The sequence below is a fragment of the Drosophila subobscura genome, chromosome O, assembly GCF_008121235.1.
Source record: "Drosophila subobscura isolate 14011-0131.10 chromosome O, UCBerk_Dsub_1.0, whole genome shotgun sequence".
Classification (NCBI taxonomy): domain Eukaryota; kingdom Metazoa; phylum Arthropoda; class Insecta; order Diptera; family Drosophilidae; genus Drosophila; species Drosophila subobscura.
In genome coordinates, this window is record NC_048533.1 from 13,607,637 (window position 1) to 13,623,649 (window position 16,013).

General features: G+C 54.1%; 1 protein-coding gene across 7 annotated transcripts in view; it reads right to left on the minus strand.

The window, feature by feature from the left end:
• LOC117896532 (synaptotagmin-like protein 4) overlaps window positions 1–16,013 on the minus strand; it is a 53,010-nt gene that overhangs the window by 5,066 nt on the left and 31,931 nt on the right. For 3 of the 7 annotated variants that reach the window (XM_034804908.1, XM_034804905.1, XM_034804909.1), the window contains 6 exons: window positions 13,877–15,969; window positions 13,675–13,816; window positions 12,711–12,958; window positions 12,509–12,638; window positions 6,615–9,521; window positions 2,391–6,581 (listed from right to left, as the gene is read on the minus strand). In XM_034804908.1, the coding sequence (XP_034660799.1) occupies window positions 2,391–6,581; window positions 6,615–9,521; window positions 12,509–12,638; window positions 12,711–12,958; window positions 13,675–13,816; window positions 13,877–15,969 (9,711 nt within the window). Of the gene's footprint in view, window positions 1–268; window positions 367–2,390; window positions 6,582–6,614; window positions 9,522–12,508; window positions 12,639–12,710; window positions 12,959–13,674; window positions 13,817–13,876; window positions 15,970–16,013 lie in introns of those variants that run through there. The other 4 variants (XM_034804910.1, XM_034804907.1, XM_034804906.1 and 1 more) reach the window with 4 other exon arrangements.

Consider the following 16,013-nt stretch of genomic DNA (forward strand, 5'->3'; position numbering starts at 1 on the left):
ACTTCCTACGCTGATCAATCGCCAGAGTATCTATAGATATTTTCACTCAACCCTCGTCAGTTCATCGCAACTTGCAGCATAAAATAAATAGAGATCTCTCTCTCTCTCTCTCTCGTTTCTGGGTATTCTCGGTCTCGATGGCAGAAAGGTTAATTGAATTTGATGGCCAAACGAGCGCTAGTCGAGAGTCGTTACCCGAGTTGTCTTTTACAGGGTGCTCTCGTGCCGGTGCTCTCCTCTCTTTGGCACTTCCGCCATGGCAGCGTTAATTGTAGCTCGGTTTTTATTTGCATAATTGTGAAAATTGTTTTACGGCAATAATATTGCATGCCATTGCATTGCATTGCATTGCTGCTGCTGCTGCTACTGTTGGTGGCTTTGTTTTGGTGCAAAACACTTAAACGGTTGCCGGATGGGCACGGGCTTGGACATAGACACACCATGGCAATGGAGCACTGCTGGTGCTGGAGCAATCATTTCCGCACAACCAACGCTCCAGTGTGGATGCAGTGATGCACGAAAATAAATGTGGAAACCCATCTACTCGTACACAACCACTCTTTTTGGCCAGTGTCAACTGTTTTGGGTGGGCAACGAAAAACATTAATTGTGCAGGAAGTACGAGTAAACAAGCCAGTGGCAGTGGCAGTGGCAGCGGCCAACTCTTTATCAACGTCAAGAGCTTAACTCTGAACAAGCATTATTATATAGAAGTTCAATATTGTCGGAGACTGAGAGAGAGAGGGAGAGAGAGAGAGACAGCGGGGCCAACTATTTAATTGTGTTTTGGCCAAGTTGCCGCAAAGACAAACGATTTTGGACAAAACCACCGAAACTGTGTAAACAAAGACTGGGGGGGCAATGGGTTCCAAGCCGAAACTCTGTTTGAGATGGCAGCGTGAGGGTAAATATTCAAATGGAAATTTCAGTTGTGGGAAATCAATTTGTTTTTGTCTGTTGTAGCTCTAACTATCTAAGGGATAATTAATTATTAAAATAAATAAATGATTTGTTTTATTTATGTTTTGGAAAGCCACCAAATATTGTTTCACTTGCAGCGAGATTTCTCTTTAAGTTTCACCCAAAGTAATTATGGTTGAAAATTTTAGCTGCCATGGGCAGAATTTCCACGCTTTAACAGATTTTAAATTAATGAAATATTTGTAATGATTTATTCGAAAATCCCTCTCTGTAGGTGTGCACTTCCTCATCAGAACTACAACTCACTCTACCATCCCCTGGCCACACATCTCTAGCAAAGTTCAAAGCCCCGCGTGCACCCAGTAGTGCCGGGTTTTTGAGTTTCGAGTTCGAGTTCCATTGACCAGGGACTGACTGACTGACGGACTGGTGTGCGTAGAGTATAATTGTTGGCCGCAAAAGCGAAAACAGCTTTTTTCTTGCTTTTGGCTAAATAATGAATAGAAAACAACAAACAAGAGACGCCCCCGCCAAGCGGAACACAACTTTAAGCACTTCACATGGACAGCCACAGCTGCATACAGCCATAGCCCCCACATCCACAGCTACAGATACCAGATACAGATACTCGTGTCTACCTCTATCCACCATCCACACAACGCAACAGTGCGAAAATCGGTTTAGACGCCAACTGGCAACTGAGCCCCAGTCGGGGCTATGACTGATGAAGAGAGGCGACTCAAGAGCTCAATATGGATACAGTTAATTGACCTTGATTGGGTTTATTTCGGGCAAAACAGCTGCCGGCGGAACCAAATGTCTCTGTTTCAGTCGGTCTGCCTGTCTGTTGATTGAGTCTTGGCATGGAATGGCCTTTACTCGCCAATTGTTATCAAAATTGTAGGCTAATAAAGAGCTCGAGAAGAGTTAACATTTTCTGGAGTTTTATGAACAAAGAAATTACAAACCAAATCTGAGTTATAAAGGGAAAAAAGTGCCCTACATATTCCATTAATATTGCTGCTGTAATAATGGTAAAATGATTAAAACAGCGGTGGGCACAGGTGCTCAACAGCAACAGAAAATATCATTCTACCAGCGAAACTCGATTCTCGATCATTCTCTTTTGCGAGTCAACCCTCAACGGCAGCATTGGGAGCAATGTGATTTAAAATTTATGAAGATCTGTGGATCATGGTAATGGTGCTCGATTTTCTAATAGTTTTACACTTTTCCCCATGTCACACACAGCCCCACGAATACAATACACCCTGCATCTGCCAGAGTAGTTTTTGAGGAATTTTTTTCATTAAGAACAAAGCAATTTCATGGCGCAGATATTTGACCTGTGCAAACGCTCAGCCTGAAGCCTGTGCGTGTGTCCCACCCCAACCCAAGGAGCGAGGTGTGGCCTCCACCGACTCGCAGGATATTCAAAGGCAAACATTAAACGGGACAGGAGAACTCACCCGCTGACATGTTGAGACGTTTGCGCGCATCGCGCTTCGAGTACAGGAACTGGAAGCCCGCACCCAGCTTTTTGCTGCCACTGCCACTGGTGTTGGCGGCACTTCCGCCTCCACCCACTCCTCCGCCGGCAGCACTGCTGCTGCTGCTGGCAGCAGCGGCACGGGCTGCCAGTCCTGGCGAGCGATAGCGTGCACTCTTGGCACTGCTGGCGGAGCTGGAGGGTGTGTGGTTGAGGGCGCTCTGCGACTTGGTCTTGGGCGTGCTGGTGATGGGCCCCGCCGCACCCGCAACCACCGAGGAGGTGGGCAGCCGTGGCAGGGAGTTGGTGCTGGCCACCTGGCCGCCGCTGGTCAGGCTGCGTGGCAGGGTGGAGCGTGCGCCGCTGAATTGGCTCGGGGCGTTGCCCTCGTCGCTGGAGTCCGTCTCGTAGATGGCATCCGGTACGCTGGAGCGACGCACATCCTTGGCGGAGTCACCGCCAATGGAGGAGCCCGCCGAGGAGAGCCACGGCTTGGCCGGCGAGGCCTCCAGCTGATGATGGTGGGCGTCGCCGCCGCCAATGCTGCCGCAGGAGCGTACGCGGTCCAGCTGCTCGCGGCTGAGGCTCTGTTGGTGCTGACTGAAGAGGAGATCGCCTGCCGATCGGCGCTTTGCTACTGCCAAAGCGGACGCAGACGACGAGTTGTCCCTGTCCAGTTGACTCAGCTGACTGAGCCTCGTTCTGCTGTCGCCATTAGCCAGTAATGCCGACTCAAAACTGCCGCGCCACGAGAACCGTTCGTAGTCGCTGGCCACTCCGCACTCCTCCCCTGCGTTGTCTCCGTGTCCTGCTGCTGCTCCGTGTCCTGCTGCCGATCCCGCTGCATGATGCACTCCCGAGGGATGCGCATGGCCATGCGTGTGTGGTCCCGTTCCGTCCAGGAGCAGATCGTGGGATCTGCTGCGCAGCTTCAGCTGCTTGATGGGCATCGCCCGCAGCTGCTCCTCCACCTCATCCTCCTCATCCTCTGTCGTTGTGGCCGAGATCTTGGCCTGCAGCCGTCGATGGTGCCGCGTCTGTCCCTGGCCCGTGGCTGGCGATGGTGTTGGCGTCTCATTCCCGCTGCTCACCTCGTGCATCAGGGCCACCAGGCGGGTGCCGATGTGTTGCATTACCTTGGCAAAGAGTTGCGGCGATCGCTGCTCCGTGCTGCCTGCTGACTCCGGATCCACTTGCTGCTCCTGTGCAGCCAACTCTGGGGATTCCTGCTCTGCTTCTCCCACAGCCACCTTGCTGAAGGAAGCCACCAGCTTCTGGTAGACCAAAGCTGTGTCTCCATTCAGACTCTGCACCTCGTCCAGCAGTCCGCCATCGCCGCGGTCGCCCTCCTCGTCCACCTCGAACTTGTTGATAATCTGCTGGCAGCTGGCCGAGATCTGTGCCTTGAGGTGTCCCTTGCGCTCGCCTCCCTCCAAATCGGAGCTGGTGTAGTCCGAGGAGTCGTACGAGTCCGACCACGTGTCCTCGCTGCTCAGGTACTCCACAATCTCGCGCACCTGCTCATCGTTGATGCCCGGCACGGTCTTCATGAGGCGCGTCAGTTCGTTCTCGAAGTACGCCAATTGGGCGGGTCGCGTCTTGGCCAACTTCCGCTGGGAGTTGGGCGTCGTTGTGGTTGTGGTTGTTGCTGTGGTGCCGGTGGGTGTGGGCGGTGTGGTGGGTTTGCTCTGCTGCGCATTGGCCGTGGCCACGATGAGCGTCTTGAAGAACTGCCGCATCTTGCTCATCATCAGGTTGGTCTCCTCGTCGGAGCTCCAGTTGTTGAAGCTGTCCTTCCGCACCAGATTCGAACTGGTCGTCACGGGAGGCACTAGCTTCGGCCGCTGGCCCTGCGAGGACGCGCCACTGGCCAATGCTGATGCGGAGGTGCTGGGCAGCTCCAACTTGGCCAGACTGAGAGCCTGCGCTGGCTCACGATCCTCGCTGATTTGCTCGAGCGCTGGCGTCGGAGATTTCGGTGGCTCGCAGTCGGGCGCCTTCAGCAGATCATCGTTGCTGCCCACGAAGCCGCTGTCGCGGCTGTGGTGATGCTGCTGCTTCTTGGCCTGTCCCTGGCCCTGGCTGGAGCTGCCGCCCATCGACCCTGGAGTGGGCGTGCGGCACTCGGGGCCGCCACCCAGCGCCAGGGCATCCTCGTGCAGCTTCTTCTCGTCCAGAGAGTCGTGGCGCTTGCGCAGCTGCTTCTTCCGCTTGATGGTGTCGGAGGAGGAGCCATCCGAGGCTCCCGCATTGGCCAGATGGATGACGGTGTCGTCGCAGCCAGCCTCCGACTCGGAGGTATCCTCCACAGTCATGGCAGCCGTCGTGGTGGCATCCAGGGTGTCCGTCTCCGGCAGCAGAAGGTTGTCCAGCGAGGAGTTGTGGCTGCGTGGAGTGCCGCGTGCGCGGACCAGTCGCTTCCTCCGCTGGCTGGGACTGGGATGACCCTCGCTGTCGCTGCCCACGCTGCCGCCGCTCTCGTCGCTTTCCGCCTGCTTCTCGCCACCGCTGAAGCCCATGAATCCGGAGAGGAAGTACTTCTCCAGGCGAGATGAGGCCAGATCAGTGGCACTGTTGCCTCCATCCAGCAGCTGCTCATCGTGTGGCAGGGAGTCCATGCCCTCGGAGCACTCCGAACTCACCTCCGAGGCGGTGTCGTCGCCTCGCGTGTCAATGGAGCTCATCACCTTGCCATCCCCGAGGCCAAAGAAGAAATACTTCTCCAGCTCGGAGGCACTGAGGCGGTGATGGTGCTGCAGCGTGCGCTGGCGGCGACGCTCCGCCAGATCCTCCTCCTCGTCGGCATCCTCGTTGTCCGCCCGCATGGAGGCCACCTCGCTCTCCTCGCAGCTCTCCTCCACGATGGTGTGCAGCGTAAAGTCAATGGCGGATCTGTTGTAGCCGCGCAGCTCCTCCTCCCTGTCCATGTAGGTGTGGCGTCTGTTCATGTCGCCATCCCCATCGGCATCCTCCGAATCCGTGGCAGTGGGCGTGGTGGTGGCATTGCTTACGTTCTCATCCTCCTCTTCCTCATCCTCGTCTTCGTCATCGTTTTCGTGTTGGCTCAGCTCCTCCACCCAGGAGTCATCGTCGGCCAGGCCATCGTCCAGGCAGATCTTCGGCGTCGGCTCGTTGAGGGAATCCACGCTGTAGGAGTCGCGCGATGATTCCCGATCGCTTGTCACGAGATCCGAGCCCTCAATGGCGCGAAATGAGTCACCGCCAAAGTTCTGGCCAAAGTTGTTGCTGTCGTAATCGCTTTTGGCCTTTGTTGTGGTGGTTTCAGCTGCTGCTGCTGCACTTTCGTTGTCTTTTGTGATCATAACCAAACTGCGATACTTGGCCGAAAGTGAATTCTTGGCTGAGGGACTGCCACTCCCCTCCGCCTCCACTGGCGATGTTCTGGGGCTGGCCGTTGCCGAAGTATTCAGCGTATTCGAGCTCATGTGTGCGCCGAATATTCTGTCAAAATCGGAATCGCTGTCGTTTTCACAACTTTCGAACACACGCGGCGACGGCCCATTCACATTCACTACGTCACTGTTGCTGCTGCTGCTGCTGCTGTTGCTTTGTTGGCCGCTGCTATTTGTCTTTTGTGCTGCGAAAGCGTCATTATGGCCATTATCGTTGTTGCTTTTAGCAATACTATTATTATTGTTGTTGTTGTTGCTGCTGGGGTACAACCGTGTGCGAGCGTACGGCTCCTCCTCGACCGCAACGTTTAACATTTCATGTTCGAATGACGACGAGCGCGACTCCGAAAGCGACTTCACTTCGACTCCGAACTCGGCGTGGCCCTGAGCAACAGGTAGACGAGAGCGAGAAAGAGAGCAAGAGCGAGAGCGTTCGCTCTCTGACTCTCGAGCAGGTACCTGTTCAGGTGCGAGAGAGTTTTTATTTTTGCATGCTTCGTTGCATTCCTCCGCCCCCTCGGCCGTCGCTCGCACAGTTTGCACAGCTGTTTGTCGCTCTTCTGCCATTGCCTCCTCCTCTTCTTCTTCTTCTACGGCCGCCACCACTTTATTATCGTTGTTTGCCTTTACCTGCTTCTGATGATGGCAGGTAAACCCGAGAGTAGCGGCGACCGTCGCTGCTGCTGCTGCGGCTTCTTCGTTTACATTGTGTTTACCCTTCGCTTCGTTTTCGTTTTGTTTCGCTGCTTCTGCTTCTGCCGCTGCCGCTGTTTCCGCTCTTCCCACTGTTGTTGTTTCTGCGTCTCTTTTGCTGCTTTCGTCATTAGAATTAACATTTACAATGCTTTTCCGAGAAGGAGAAGCGGGTGGATTACCACCTGACGACGATGACCAACAACCACCCTCTGGGTCGCACTCCTCGGGCTTCCCCTGGGTGGCAGCCACAGCAGTGCCCGTGGCGGTGGATGTGGAGGCCAGGTGATCCTCATTGATTTCAGCCACGCCGCGCCGCAGTCGCTGCAGCTTCATCTCCAGCTGAGAGTTTTGCTTGTGCAGCTCCAGCAGCCGGTTGACATCGTTCGAGATGCTGTGCAGCTCCAGCTCCAAGTCGCAGCGCTCTGATTGCATTGGCTCCGCGTCTGGCAGAGATCGCATGCCGTGCAGCACCACGCCGTCGCCGTCGTCCGTCTGCCCGCCCACGACCACAATGCAGTTGGCAAGCTCATCGCTTGAGTTGGCAACGCGGCAGCGTTTCTCACTTTCATCATCATCGCAGTCGTCGTCGCTGCTGGCGCAGGCATTGGCGTTGATGTTGACGTTGATGTTGGCGTCACGTGCAGGTTGTCCCGCCTCCTCCTCGCACCCCAGTGGCTTCACATAGTTCAGCACAATGCCGCAATCTGTGCGCTCCGTATCCGTATCATTGTCGGAGGAATCCTCCAGATTGGCCTCCGATGAGGACAGCGAATCTCCCTCCGTGGAAGAGCTGCGTCTGGCTCGCACCCGCAGTCCAGCTTGTCCCGGCTGGCGGTTCACGACGAACACCTTGTTGAAGCGCCGCCGCTTGGGCCGACGATCGGCCACGGTGCCCGTGTCATCCGAATCGCATGACTCCGAGCTGGAGCTGGAAGCGGAACTGGAATCGCTGCTGCTGCTGCTGCCATCCGTGGTGGTGCTGTGATGCATTTGCTCCGGCTCCAGCTCTGGGACTGGCACTGCCTCTGGTTCCAGCTCCGCCTGCATTGCCACTGCCACATCGTAGCTGCGTTCCACCAGCTTGCGTGGGCTCTGTGCCGCCTGCTCCTCATCTGCACTGCTGCTGCTGCTGCTGCTGGCCTCATCCGGACTGCTGGCCGCATAGCTTTCGCTCAGCAAATGGCCCACTGTCTCGCGTCTCGGTGGCTCCTCCTCGGACATGGTGGCCCTCGTGGCTATAAGTCGATTGGAGGACAAATTCTTGGCACGGGAATTGGGATCTACTGCTGTTGCTGCTTCAGCGACTAGGTGCTGCTCTCTAGGCGCGGCGGCAACAATCTCGGCATTTTCAGCATTTCCAACATTTTCGACTGCAAAACGAGTTATGGCCAAAGGAGCTGCTGCCGCTGCCGATGCCGATGCCGCTGCCTCAGCTCTAGTTGTTGCTGCTGTTGCTGGTACTTGATTTTTATGTATATTCGTTTCGTCTGCTGCTTCCACTTCTTCTTGGCTGTGTCTGTGGCTCTGGCTCTGTCGCTGACTGTTGTTTCTGGCCAGGTAGGTTTCTGTTTCTGTTGTTGCCGTTTTGGTTTGTGTTTGCTCGTTTTCGCATAGATTTCGGCTGTGGTATTTGTGCTGTATCGGCGGCCCTCTCTCTATACCATTCCCCTTTGGTTGCTTATCACCGCCAGCAGCAACATGTGTCTGGGCCGTTGGCTCTCCGTCGCCGGTTTTATCATAGACATTACACAATCTCCCCCCAGTGGTGGGCGTTGCGTTGCCCTCGTCGTTGTTTGTTTGTGATTCGGTCGGGGTACGCGCTGCTCGCTGATGCTCACTCGACGGAAGGCGCGACGCTACTAAACTTGTTGGCTTTGAAGCCCCACTGTTGGGGCTGGCCATTTGACGCTGCTGCTGCTGCTGCTGCTGCAACGAGTTGGCAGCTCGGGCTGCCGGGCAGAGACAGCCGGTCAGTGTCTCCAGGCTGCGTCCCGCCGCCGTCCCGTATCCCGACGTTGTCGACGATGACGACGAGGCGGTGGAGCACAGCGACTGCGTCATCAGTGAGCCCAGCGAGGCGCTCAGCTCCGGCGCCGATGACTTGAAGCCCGCCAGCGCGGAGGACTTGAAGCCGCCCAGTGCCGCAGCGGCCTGCCACAGCTGCTGCAGCGAGGCAGCCAGCGGATCGTCCTGCTCCAGCAGCGGGTTGGCCGTGCCCGGATAGTCCAGCTGCCAGTTCTGGTAGGCGGACATGGGCACGGGTATGGGCACGGGCACGGGTATGGGCACATACTGCGGCTGCTGCGGCGGCGATGGCGGGGATGGGGCGGCAGCTGCACTGCAGCCACAGCGACTCGGCGCATGATGATGGTGATGGTGATGGCTCTTGAGGAACCGCGTCTTAATCCGCGTCTTCATGCTCATCGGCAGCGGGGGCGGCGGCACGGGGGGTGCTGTCTGATCGGAGCTCGTCTGGGAGCTGCTCTCCGTGTGCAGGAGAAGCTCCTCGTCCGTGCCGGTGCCGGTGCCCGTGTCGCTCTCTCGGATGCGGGGGCAGTAGCTGCGCAGCTGCTGCTGCTGCTGGCGTCGCTGGAGTAACGGCGAATCGCTGTCGCTGGATCTGCGGCGTACGCGTGGAGGCGGTGTAGGCGTGGCCGTGTACGCAATCATTGTCGTTGTGGTCGTGGTGGAGGCTATCATCGATGGCTCGAAGTAGTCCCAGTCGCAATCCTCCACATTGCTCACGATGCTGTGGCAGTGATGCGTGGAGCAGGAGGAGTCTGTGTCGTCCTCCTCCTCCTCCTCTTCTTCGCGGCAGGATGACGAGGAGTCCGAGTTGAGAAAGACGAGCTTGAACTCGTCGGCTTCGACGTTGTACTGCGACTGCTGCTGCTGCAGTCCGTGCGAGGTGGTGCACCTGAACTCGAGCTCCGACGCCGACGATGACGTTTCCATGGCATCCATGACGCTGGTGTCGCCGGAAACCGACGGCAGCTGCAACGCTGTTGAGGGTGGATTTTGGATTTGGGAGGTTTTTCGTGTCAGTTTTTCGGTTGAAACCACTTTGAAGTTGACCAAACACCAATGCACCGACACCGACACCGACACTGACAAAGAGAGTGTAAATACTGGTTCCAGTATTCCGAATTCCCATTTGCCATCACAGGTGAAAATACTGGTTACGGTTACGGTTTTGCGTTTACAAAGGGCAGGGACCACACACCACCAAATGCCAAAGCCAACCCAAGCCGAAGTTAGTTACAGAGACACGTGCGATGATTACAATGGGTTAAGCATGGCCACAGGTACAGGTACGAGTGGTGGTTAGTTAGCCGCAGCTTTACTTGTGTCTAAAATGGGTTTAAGCACGGTAGAGTGAAGTGTTACCAACCCCAACTGGACTATTGTTAGCTACTCAGGGGGAAAGTGTGAGTTTGAGTGCGTTCAAAATATTTATTTGTAGAATTTTACATACTCGTATTCGTAATTAGTGCAAATCTGATGGGGCCACAGTCACTTAAACATTAGATCTAAGAGATAAGCAACGGCAAATGTTTGCTGCTTCTGCGAAGGCCACTTTTAGGTGTCACTTATTGCCGATAATGTTTCAAGTGAAATGTGAACAGAACCTCAATCGATTGCCATTTAGAAATAATAACATAACAATTGACAATTAACTTGAAATAACCAAGAAGGAGAACAATTGCTTAAGCGGAAAGCAGCTAACACAATTATTTATTTTTAAATATTTGTATGAAAAAAACTCTGCAAATTGTACATATTTTCCAGCCAATAATTTAATGTAAATCGTAAGAACGTCATAAATTTCTCGCTAATGAATCAAACCCTTTACTTTGAATTAATATTCTGACCAAGAATTTGTCCTAATTTAATTTTTGCATAACTTTGATTTAGCGTAGAAAATTGTTTATGAATTAATGTTCAAGTAATTCATTTAATAAGTTTATCAAACTTATTTTGAGCTACCGAATACTACCGCAAAGAACGTGCTTCTTGGCGTTTTGCAGTAACAAGATTTAGATTTATATTTAAAAATATAAAACTGTGTTTCCCCTTTACCCTTTACCCTTTATCTTTAAAGAATTACTCATATCTACAACTTAGAACTGAGGGCGAAAATGAAATGAAAAACGATGCCAGACACGTACATAAGTATGTCAGTAATTCCGAAATTGAAAGATAAAAGTAAGTCTGGACTGACACACAAATGTTGCACTACATTCTGGGCGCTGGAGTACAAATTTTGAGCAGACAAATGTTATAGGCATAAACCCACTGCGAAGCTACAAAATATTCGTAGGAATGCCACATTTTGTATCCATATCCATATCCAAATCCAGCTAAAATATATCCACATTTTGGGCCGCTCCTAAATCAATCAATTTTCCATAAGGTTTGCAACAAAGTTCCAGAACCCTTGATGGATTGTGATTGTTTGCCACAAGGATTGAACGATGGAAAGACTGAACAAGGACGAGCTCAAATTTGCCAAAAAGCTTTTAAAGTTGGCAGCGTCATGTCCTTCCCCCCCTACTTTCCTGCCAGCACACATTGTGTCTGCGCAAACAGAAACTGCACAAGCCAGTGCTTGTGCATGCACATTGCGCAAATCGCTGCCAGCCGCAAAACAAATATTTAAACTGTGCTGTGAACAGAACAGAACCGAGCTCAACCCTTGCCCAGGCTCCGCTTCTAGCTCGGGGTGGCAGGATGTGAATGGAGGAGCGTTAGGCAGGCATTCAGAGAACCCACACGGAGACAAAAGGTGCGCGAGATAAGATTAACCGTACAGTTTTTGACAGTCTCGGTGCTGGGGGAGAGGCTTTGGTTTGTCCGTGGGCGATGACAGCGCCCGAGGGCCACCGCCACAGACTCATCCTCAGCCTCAGCCTCAGTCTGCGCCTCTCTATTCGTCGTCATCCGTGGCGTATGTTTTGGCTGACGGCGGTCACAGACTCCGCAAAGACAGGCTTCCCACAAACGCGGCAAATTGAAACATAACAAAAGGCGGCAAAGGAGTTCTCCCTCCACTCTAAGCAAATTCCCCAAAAAATCCTCTCAACGCTCTCGACGCTGACTGGTGAAGTGCGTGCGTGTGGGCGAGAGAATCGAATCGATATATGAATTGCCAGAACTGCTGCCGCTGCTGTTGCTTTTGCTGGTAAAAAATTACACCAGCATCGCCCGCTGGCACAGTTTTTGTATTTATTTCTGCCCTGTGTCCCAAATCTTTTGAACCGCGCCATCACGGGCTCTTAAATTTGTTTGCGGCTTGTGGCAATGTCGCTGATTGCTTTAAAGAAATTCTAAAGCGACAGAGAGAGAGCGATGACTAGAGATAGAGAGGGGCGAAAATGTGCTGCATACTTTGGGGAACTCCTTTGGAAAAGTGAAAAGCGTAGGGAATACTTTTAGGGAGCAAGACAAATAATGGCAAAGAGGGTGCTGCTGCAGGGTCTCCAAGGTAAAGTTCTGGTTGAGTTTTAAAGCGTGGAAGTCGTGCGAGACTTTAAGGAGAGTTCTGCCTAACAACTGACTATTAAACACAGAGAAGGGAACACAATTTATATGCCAAATAATTACGCCCAATATTAGTTAGATTTATGTGTCAATTAAGCGCAGATTCAATTAATTTCAAACCCAATTGGATAAGCATTAACCAAGCAAATGTTAACTGGTAGCTCGCAGCTAAATTCGTGCTTGGGTTGTCTGCTGCTTAAGTAGCTCAAGGAGCAGTTCATGACAATGACAGCCGAGTCAAGTGGCAACCACCTTCAGTGAGAGCTTAATTAATTGGTAGAAATTAGACGAAAAATGAAACCCCTTCACAAGGAGTTCTCGCCCTCCACCAGCCGCATCAGCATTACCATCACCAAGTTAATTACGCACCCAAGCAGGCACACACAGACACAGATACAAACTACGCTTACGGATACATGGATACATGAAGAGGGCTATTAGTACTAACCTTCCTCGGCGGCCTTTTCCTTCTCCTTTTCCTGGCGCCGTTGCAGGACAACTTTCTTGAAGACAACCGCCGCGGCCTCCACTGCATTCTGCAGCTCCTGTTCGCCCAGCTTGCTGGTGTGTGCGGCGCCCTAAGGAGGATAGAGGAAGCACGGGGTAAGTTGCACAGTTAAGCCTACAGGGGGAGGGCGGGAGCTACTCACCGATGTGGCATTTGCCTCGTTGGCTTCCGTGTTGGCCGTGGATGGCTCAAGGGATTTGCCGTTGGACGGCTGCTCCGTGCCCGTGCCCGTGCCCGAGCCGGACTCTGGCTGGGACTGCGACTGCGACTCGGCGCTGGCTACTGTGTCGGTGACAGGAGGAATTTCTGTTTTTTTCAGACGCATGGCTAAATCAGAGTTTCTATGCATAAGCTGTTGATGGAAGGAGTAAATGTGCTGGGGCGTGCTACCTGTGGGTTGGTTAATCGGGAATGGGGTGCAAAGCATTTATCAATAAGGGTGCCGGAACAAGCTGCAGCTACAAGAACAAGTTCTATGTACCTACCAGAGACCGCAACAAAATCATTAACTATGGATTTTACTATTGATTTACTGTACAACTTAGTTGAAGCAGGCAAATAAAAACTACTACTACTAGTGGCAGCTCTTTGAGAGGGTTTGGAAAACGTTTAATATTATTTATGAGCATCTACTAGCTGATGATGAATATGATTTTAATACATTATTTTACCCAAGGCTATTCTGTTATTTATTTGTACATTTTATTGCTGTAAAATATGTGTTTAAAGAGTGTTCTAATTGCAGAGATATTTATGGGCATTACTTTGTTGCTTTTATGATAAATTAATGCTGATGGAAATTTGTTTTACTCGTGAATATATTTTTGTATATTTTATGAATGAAACGAAAACTTTGGTGCAAAACTACTTTGATTTGTCAGCCCTTGCTTGAGGGCAACTACAAATATCCGCAAGGATATAAAATACTACAAAATGAATCATAAATGTATACATAATGTACGTGATGTATGTTTTATGTATTTATGTATAGCTGATAAATGAATAGATGTAAATAATGTAACTAGAAATCATTGCGGTCTCTGGGGTGGGGGTTCTACAGATGCGTGAGAAGCGCTACTGAGAACTGAAGCTGCTACGTGACTCACCGCCATCCTCCGCCTCACCGCCGATGCCCGTGCGGCTGTTGCGTCGCCGCGCCTGCGGTATCTTCGAGTTGCGCGTCTTGTCCAGTATGTCGGCCAGCGGTCGGGGGCTGGGTATCTTCGTCGTTTCCAATTTCTTGGGTGGCTGCAGATCAGAGATTAGAGAATGGTTGCCTGATTGGCTTGGCCCCAAAGGAATACCCACCTGAGTGTCCTTTTCGGGATGTGAGAAGGAGCGCCGCGTAACGGGCTTCGGCGTGGTCTTTGCGCCCGAATCCTCCGACACGGAACGCATCTGCTCCGGCTTGCGGCGTTCGGCGGCACTCACCTCCAGCGTGGCGCCCGCTGCAATGGAGAAACTCTCGACTCCGCCGCCGCCGCTGGCCTCCGCCTGTGAGAGTTGCGCCAGCTCCTCCTGCTGCATTTGCAGCTCCCGCGATTGCCGCCGTCGCAGGCGGTTGTGCATGAGCGGTGTGCGGGGCAGTGCCACGCCGCCATAGAAGCCCTGGGGAGTGCTCATATCCGGGTAGTAGTTGGACACGCCAGCGCCCACACCAATGCCACCGACACCCAAGCCGCCACCGCCATAGCCCGAGTCGGCGAGGACATTCTCCGCACTGTAGATGGGTCGCTGGTGGGCCTGCTTGTAGCTGCCATCGTCGGAGCCATTGTTGTAGATGATCCGCGGCTCGCTGCTGAAGCCCGCGTTGTAGTTCTTCTCGTACTGCACCTCGTCGGACTCGAGGAAGCTGCTGGAGCTGTCGCCAAAGTAGTCAACGTACTCGGCCCGGTTGGGCTCCAGCTCCTCGGTGACGTCGGGGAACTGATGGAACTGCTGCTTGGCCTCGCCAAAGGTGCGCGAGCCGTGCTCCTCCTTGAGGCAGTCCTGCCGCACCAGCCGGCTGGGCGAGCGGCTCGATGCCCGCTGCACGGTGGGTATCTCCGGCAGCAGGCGGCGGTTCTCCACGTGCGTCTTGGCATTCGAGTACTCCTCGTTGCTGTGGCTGCGCACCTTGATCATCTTCGAGTGCGGATCCCGCGAGTGGTGGATGTTGACGCTCTGGCTGCTGGAGTACTGCTCGCCGGCGCCCACGCCCGTGCTGGCCACGCTGCCGCCGCTGCCCAGCTCCGTGGTGCCCACGGTGGGCACATTCTGCTGCGACAGGAAGGGCCGCGGATTCTGCACATTGGGAAAGAGGAAGTTCTGCTTGGCCCGCGGCGAGATGGGCATGAACTTGGCGGGCGGCGTGGAGTGCACGGTGAGGGTGTTGCCGCTGCTGAAGGCCTCCGGATTGGGCAGCGTCTGCTGCCGCATAAACTCCGGCGAGCGGCGATACTGTGGAGAGGTCTGCCGCTTGGGCGGCGACGTTGGCAGCAGCTTCACGTGCTGCTCCGGATTGGGCAGCGTCGCCTGGCGCGTCATTCGTGGCTTGGGCAGCGGTCCGCCCGGCTGCTGCTGCTGCTGCGGGGGCTGTGTGTAGTCGAGCTCGTCGCTGGCCATGCTCGAGGCCTGCGACTCGTAGTTGAGGGGCGGCGCTGGGCCGGACACTGGCACTGGCTGCTGGGACTGCGATGCCGGCAGATTGGCGGTGCTGGGCAGCAGCTTGGTGCGGTGATAGGTGCTGGGGGGTTCCGGGAACGAGGTCTGCCTCATGAACGGCGGATAGCGCTGCTGCTCGCCGGGCGAGCGCTCCGGGGAGCGGCTGTAGCGGTTCGGGGAGGTGGACATGTAAATGGCTGGCGTGGGCTGTGCTGGCAGCGTCGATTGTCGCCGCACCTGCAGACGATGTGGCGTGGGCGTGACCTCCAGCTGTGGCTGCTGCTGCTGTTGTGCGTAGTTGTCGCAGTCTCCGCCTGCCACAGACACTGCCACTCCGGCTGCCGTGTTCATGTGGATGATGTCGTCACTGTTGTAGGCGCCCGGATACAGCGGACTCTTCTGGTGCTGATGCGGCGATGTGGGCGCCGTGAGATTCACGGAATTGTAATTGGCCAAATTGGAGCCACTGCCGCTCAGGTTGGGGTCGTTGTTGAGGGTGCTCGGCAGCGTGGACTGCCGCAGGACACGACGCCCCAGCTGCCACTTGCTGCTGGTCGTGGGCGTGGCACTGCCGCTGTTGTAGCCAAGGCCGTGGGCGGCACGGGGCTGCTGCGGCAGCTGATGCTGATGCGGCTGATGCTGGTGCAGGGTCGGGTAGCTGCCAGCGGACTGTGCCTCAATGAGGTGCTGCTGCTGCGGGTACAAATTATCGGCCACCGGCTGCTGGGAGTTCGGATTGTTCGGGTCGTCCTCGGGGTCTGTCAATGGGGGGAAACATGAGTAAAAGTGTGTGGGAATTGCG